The sequence below is a fragment of the Chrysoperla carnea genome, chromosome 3 (genome assembly GCF_905475395.1).
Source record: "Chrysoperla carnea chromosome 3, inChrCarn1.1, whole genome shotgun sequence".
Lineage (NCBI taxonomy): Eukaryota > Metazoa > Arthropoda > Insecta > Neuroptera > Chrysopidae > Chrysoperla > Chrysoperla carnea.
The window spans coordinates 78,961,475-78,969,058 of record NC_058339.1 but is presented as its reverse complement, the minus strand read 5'-3'; the positions used below and the strand labels follow the sequence as shown (position 1 = coordinate 78,969,058).

Here is a 7,584-nt window from a genome sequence, read left to right as displayed (position 1 = left end):
AATGTCTATTATTTTTTATAAGAAAATTTTTATTAACAAATTATAGACATGTTAATGTAAATATTTAAGATATTTATCGAATATTATTTGTTTATTTTTATTACTTCCGATAAATATATGAATATTTACATGTAGCCGTAACATGTTTATTAATTTGTTAATAAAAGTATTCTTAAAACTGTGTAAATACTATATATTTTTAATTAGTCCTGTAAGTTTGACTCTAAGTCATAAAAATATTTAATTGACGAAATTTTTTACAACGAAATCGATAACGAATTTTTTTTTAAATATAATTTTAAGGTAAAACGTTTCAGTGGCACATTTTTGGTTTGTTAATATATTTTTTAAATACAAAATTGTATACAAAAATTGTGCTACAATGTTCTAGGAATTCTAATTTTTTAAATATTATTTTTGTTATATTTATGATCACTCATAAAAGACTCTGTTGATTATTTGGAATGTAACTTCTATAGTTTAACGATGGAATGGAAACAATAAGATGGTTTATTTGATTATAAAACCTGAAAAATATCCAATGGTTTTGTATTCACAGTTGCCACTTCTCAGTCAAAGGAACATTAAAGAAAAATCATACCAACTAAAAATAAAAATAATTTCCCAAGAACTCTTTTTACTGCCACGAAATCTATTAACTGCCATAAATTTATTCCCAAGCGAGAAGAAGTCTGATAAATCATACCCTAATTCAATACAGTTATTATTCAACACGAAGCAAAAAACCAACTAAAGAGATGACAACCGTGTATGGAATTACTGGAAACTACAAAAGTTACATTTCTTTTCGTGTGATATTTCTTAGAATTCGCACACTTTTTTTTATTATGTAGGTACCTAAAATTTATAGTCATAATACGTAAATACAAGAGTGGTTTTAAATATAACATTGGATCTCCTCCGCTGGCTTCATTTTTTCGAATAGAATCCATACCTTTAATTATTTTTTTTTTAAATCTATAACATTTTTATTGATACGGGTGATAATATTAGGTGATGGGACTTTCTTGATCTCTTCTTCTTAACAAAATTAAATCCAATTATTCACCATCTTATCTTTAAACCTCTTCACTAGTTAAATATTATTGTAAGCCTTTGGAGGATTTCTTTCGTAAGTTATATATAGAGATATTAAAATAATAAAAATATATATCAAAACTGTATAAAGTCAATCGTATGTGCGTGCGTGTAAAAATTGAAAATTTTTTTTGATTTTATATTATTTTAGTTCATTTATTGTGTATGGTGCGATATACAAAAAAAAAATATTTATATTAATCTTTACCTACCTTCATTTTTTTTGAAACTGCCAAATACTTAAAAAACAAAAAACTCGAACTCAAAACTTTTGTGTTCATTAGTTTAATTTATTTAAAATATGTCGTACCATAAAATCACACAGATTATGGTGCTCAATTTATATATTGGTTTCTACTAAATAATTTATATAGAGCATTTTATCTCGAAAGATTTTGAGATTTTTTTAATCTTATTTTATAATACCCCCCGTTATTTAATTATTTTTTTCTATTCTTTGATTTTCAAGTAAGTCTCTGAGAGACATCTATCTCATGTTATAATAATCTGAGTTGAAATTATAAGACTAACAATTATTTTTAAAATTATAACCTTCTGTTTTTTTAAATAGTCGTTAATTTAGTTTTTATTTGTTAGTTCCAATTAATCAAAATTGTCCCATATAGTTTTATAATTTCAAATCAGATTATTATAGTTAAATAATTATTAATCTTTTTGTTTAAAAAAAAATTAAATACAAATAAAAAAACTATCCTATTAATAATCCCTCTTTAATGTACTCAAAATAAAACTATCATGTAAAATTGTGATAATTGCTTTCATAATAAAAAATAACAAATATCAAAATGAAAATAAATTTTCTGGAGTTTTTTATTTATAATCAAAATATAATAATAATTCACACACTTAAAATATTAATTAATTTTAAACTTTTTTGTAATATCTTTTACCAACAATTGGGCATCCTTCAGCTTGGAGTGTCTAGAAAACATAAACGTAGGTAAGTAAAGTTTTTTTTTACATAAAATTAAAATATTAAGGTAGTACAGCAGTATCGAAGTCATACCACTCTATTCAAATCAGCAGTAACTTTTTTTTCAATCTAGATTAATGATCTGGACTATTTTTTTCTGGACTGGAGTATTTTTTAACCCCCAAACCAATAAAAAGGGGTATTACAAATTTTACCGCTATGTGTGTGTCTTCCTGCCTGTCTGTCTGTGGCATCGTAGCGCCTAAACGGATGATCCGATTTTATTTATTTTTTGTTTCGTTTCAAAGGTAATTTAATGGAGTGTTCTTAGCTATGTTTCAAGTGCGAGTTTAGAGCTCTGTACCCGAAACAACTAAAAAATAGGCCATCATCCTCAAAATCGGTTCAATTTGGAGAAGGCTCTAAGGAAAAAGGTAATTTAATGGAGAGTGTTCTTAGACATATTTCAAGTGCCAGTTTAGAGTTCCACAGAGTTCCGTTTTTTTTAAATTTTGTAAATTTCACTTATTCCCTAAAAGACATATTTTTTGAATAAATTCTAAAAAACTGTGGAAAAAAGTGGAAAATTTTATTTTAATATCAATTTTTCCGGAAATGCGGAAGATTGGTAACAATCAAAATATACGGATCGGTAGGAAATTTTATATTTAACTACGTGTATTCAAAGTATTTTTCCCGTAAAATGTATAGTTTTTAAGAAAATTCACAAAACCACCAAAAACACGAAAATTGTACAAGGTAGAAAATTTTCCAGAAAATTTAAAAGATAAGACAAAGTTTATAAATACAAATCGATCGGAAATTTTACGCCCACTAAGTTTGGACTGATATATGTTTTCTCTAAAAAGCATAGTTTTCGAGTAAATTGCAAACAATTATGGAAAAACATGGAAAACCGATGATTTCTCCGAAATCACCCTTTTTTTCTGCGCATATGAAAATCTTTATACTACAGATAAAAAGTTAAAAATTCAAACTTCAGTAAATTTTATTTAACTTGATGGAACTATCAACTAAGCTCACATTGAAACATATCTAAGAACGCTCTTAATTAAATTATCTTTTTTTTTAAAACCTTTTCCAAAAACTGGATCGATTTTGAATATCATCACCAACTTTTTAGTTTTTTAGGGTACGGAACCCTATACTAGCACTTGAAACACTTTCCATTCAATTACCTTTCAAACAAAACCAAAAAAATCAAAATCGTTTCATTCGTTTAGGCGCTACGATGCCACTGACAGACAGACAGACACAGACATACACATAGGGGTCAAACTTATAACACAATTTTTTTATTTCGGGGGTTAAAAATAGTACTTAACTTTGACCCTCAATACTACAACCTTATGCTATACTACCTTCAGTTTAAAAAAAATACATACAACAATCAGTCCATCAGCAGTGACTTCATAAGTACGGGTACCTTTTTTACCATCAGGTGATGTGGAAGTGATTACTAATTTGCCACCTTCTAATGTTGGAATACTCTAAAATTAAAAACATATTTGATTAATAAATTACCTTTTTTCCATATGGAAAACGCCGGCTTCATCCAAGTGAAGTAATCGCTAAATCTCTAATTTAACGAAACTTCATTTTTAAAAGATATTTTTTTAAATAGGATACGTCAGATGCCGATACTAACCAAACAAATCGGTTCAGATAAACGCAGCCAGTGAAATTAGGAAAATAAAAAGTGAAAAAATCAATAGACCTACTGAAAATTGATAGAGTCTTTTGCTATGTTACGGAGTAAAATATAGATTTGGTGTAGATACTTAAAAATTTAAAAAAAAAAAAAAAAAAACAAAACCCTTCCTCTGCAATTAGATAAAAAATAGAAATAAATGACGTAAATATCTTTAGTGCCAAGATATGTGAAATGGCTTTTCGAAAGAACTTTGAAGTAATTAAAAAGAAAGGGCAGGGACAAGTGCTAAAGTATGTCCTAGCTACAGAAATTTTCAAAAATTAAACAATATTATACCATGTATATATGAAATATACATAGTATATTAAGTTTAGTCCCAAGTTTGTAACGCTTAAAAATAATGATGCTAGGAAAAAAAATTTGTCATAGGTGTTCATAAAATCACCTAATTAGTCCATTTCTGTGGACACGATAACTCAAAAACGAAAAAAGATATCAAGCTGAAATTTTTACAGCGTACTCAGGACGTAACAAGTGAGGTCAAATGATAGGTCAAATGAGCATGATAGGTCAATTGGGTCTTGGGTAGGACCCATCTTGTAAACCGATAGAGATAGAACAAAAGTTTAAATGTAAAAAATGTTCCTTATCAAAAATTAAATAACTTTTGTTTAAAACTTTTTTTCGTAAACATCACTGTTTACCCGTGAGGGCGCCAATTAGGCGGAAATTTTATAATATGTACTATACTTGATTATCAGTTATGTATGTGTCACATGTTTGTATGTGTAATGTGATAAAGAAATCAACACTGACTTTGCATGGTATTTCAACAATTAACTCAGTCAATTGTTTGTTTTCACTTGTTTATTCATAAATATTTAAACTATTCAATAATAAAAAATTACTAAAACTTATTTAAACGAATAGGCAGCTCTACTTTGCGTATTCCGTTCAAAATTATTACTACAAAATTATTAATTATTCCAAAATTACAAGTATTGGTTTTTTCGATTTTTTGGAATTTTTTAAAAATTTTTTTATCTCTGATTTTGATAAAACTCTGTTTATAAGGTAATTTTGACCCAAAAAATTCAAAAATCGTATTAATATAACGGTTAGGAAACTAGTTTCGGAGATATCGATCCAAAATATGAGAAAATGGGTGATATTTAAAAAACTATGCTTCCAATCATCAAATGAATACGATTTTTGGATTTTTTGGGTCAAAATTACCTTATATACTAAGTTTTATCCAAATCAGAAACCATAAATTTTTTTCGATTTTTTGGAATTTTTTTAAGAGGTACCCCTTTACAAAAATCGAAAAAATCGAAAAAAAAATGTTGGCTCCGAATTCGATAAAACTCTGTTTATAAGGTAATTTTGACCCATAATTTACAAAAATCGTATTTATATAACGATTAGGAAACTAGTTTCGGAGATATCGATCCAAAATTTGAGAGAATGGGTGATATTTCTAAAACTATGCTTTCAACCATCAAATGAATACGATTTTTGAATTTTTTGGGTCAAAATTACCTTATATACTACGTTTCATTCAAATCAGAACCAATAAATTTTTTTCGTTTTTTTGGAATTTTTTTAAGGGGTACCCCTTTACAAAAATCGAAAAAATCGAAAAAAAAATGTTGGCTCCGATTTCGATAAAACTCTGTTTATAAGGTAATTTTGACCCATAATTTACAAAAATCGTATTTATATAACGATTAGGAAACTAGTTTCGGAGATATCGATCCAAAATATGAGAAAATGGGTGATATTTTTAAAACTATGCTTTCAATCAACAAATGAATACGATTTTTGAATTTTTTGAATCAAAATTACCTTATATACTAAGTTTCATTCAAATCAGAAAGCATAAATTTTTTTCGATTTTTTGTTTATGTACTTTAGTTTATATATATGAAATATACCAAGGTATACTAAGTTTTGTCCCAAGTTTGTAGCGCTTAAAAATATTGATGCTATGAACAAAATTTAGGTATAGGTGTTCATAAAATCATTAAATTAGTCCATTTTCGGTCTGTCTGTCTGTCGTCTGTCCATCTGTCATCACGATAACTCAAAAACGAAAAAACATATCAAGCTGAAATTTTTATATATGCATCTAAGTGAGCAGTATTATATACATGTGTTCTCTCCCACTCTATGCAGGCACACAACAGAAGAACTGTTGTATAGCTGAAAAGACATCGAAGCCACGAAGTCTTTTTTTACAATTATCTATCATATAACATCTATAATATCTCTTACTTAGATGCATTGCTTACCGCATGTACTTTGTCATACTCGCGATATTTATATGCCTAGATGTAAATCGAACTAGTGGTATATGTAAGACATGTATGTATGTGTAATGTGAAAGAGTAATCAACACTGCTTATACATGGTATTTCAACAATTAACTCAGTCAATTGTTTGTTTTCACTTGTTTTAAACTAATTTCAATAAACAACAAAGTACTCACTTTGAGTACAGCGCCAGTTGGTACTTGATCGTCGAATTCTTTACCAATTTCAAAAGTACTATCTGTGGAACCTTTTATTGTGATTGAATTACCATTTACAATAATTTCAACTGTTGGTGATAATTTTCCTACTTTTTCAATTACTTCATCGGGTACACCTGTAGATATAGATTTTAAAATGACATTTTTTTTCAATATGTGTAAAAATTAATCAATTAATTGTATTTTACACTTACCAATAGCTTTAAAATATTCTAAAACGTTTTCATTTTTTTCATGTTCAAATTTACCAGCAAGTGCTTCAGCCATATTTTTTATTAAATCTAATAAATTTTAAACAAACTGTTACAAGTTTTAACAGAAGTGAGATTGTTAACAAATGTAACAATTGAATTACGTCCGAATTTATATAGTTTAATTTGAAAAGTTTGCCAAAATAAATACAGTAAAACTTCTTGTATTTCATGAAGACCGTTCCATCAAATTCCAACTTAAGTTAGTGTGATTATAAGAAATTTTCCTTAAAATAGAGTAAAATTGGGATCAATTTTCATTTTTTCCACCTTAACGACATCATGAAAATCCATAAACATTAATTTCGCTGAAGCATATTCAAATTTTATCCGATTTAAATAAAAGCAAAATATAATAATTATAGTTCTAGAATCAGGCATAATATAAGAACCATTTCAGAAAGCAGGCAAGTTGAGAGTCTGTTTCCAGTGTCAACTTTTTCCTCTAAAAATTTCATAAACAGAAAAATTTATTTTCGGGGGCCAGGAATTTTTTTGTTGTAACTTAACGTCATTAAAAACCATAAAAATTAGTTTTACTTTAGCAAATTGAAATACTAAGTTTGGACCATGTTCTTAAATTTTAATCGACGTAAATTTAGTACTGATGCAAAAAATTATAAAGTCTAATTGTTTGTGATAGGGTATTTTATCTTAAATCTTTTTTATTCTCGCAAAAACGCTGTCAGGCATTTTGTTGACGTAATATTGGTAAAAACAACAGTCGTGTATGTAATTATTATATGTATAAATACAGTTGATGGTAACATAACCTACAATTACTATGAAAGCCATCAACAAATTAGTTATTAATGATATTTTTTTGCCTATATGGTATCATATCATAAATTTTAATTTTTATCAAATTTCATATCAAGTTATTTTTCACTACCGAAGGTACTTTATTGGTTTATCTGATCTCTAATCTATAATTAATTATATCTTTTATTAATCTAGATGTATATTTAATTGCTATTCAATCGATTACACAATTCAATCGTAACTTTTTAATTGATTTTGTAATAATAATCAGTAATTTTAAACAGTCCTTATCATAAACTATAACAGCGAATCAATTTCAAAACCATTTCTT

General features: G+C 27.1%; 1 protein-coding gene across 1 annotated transcript; it reads right to left on the bottom strand.

Moving 5' to 3' along the window:
* Positions 1 to 1,918: 1,918 nt before the first annotated feature.
* On the bottom strand, positions 1,919 to 6,570 carry LOC123296555 (fatty acid-binding protein, heart-like). The gene is made up of 4 exons (XM_044878074.1): positions 6,435 to 6,570; positions 6,199 to 6,356; positions 3,439 to 3,543; positions 1,919 to 2,040 (listed from the first exon to the last, which is right to left on the bottom strand). The coding sequence occupies exons 1-4, from the start codon at positions 6,505 to 6,507 to the stop codon at positions 1,984 to 1,986; spliced, it is 393 nt and encodes a 130-aa protein (XP_044734009.1). The 5' UTR covers positions 6,508 to 6,570; the 3' UTR covers positions 1,919 to 1,983.
* Between the last annotated feature and the right edge of the window lie 1,014 nt (positions 6,571 to 7,584).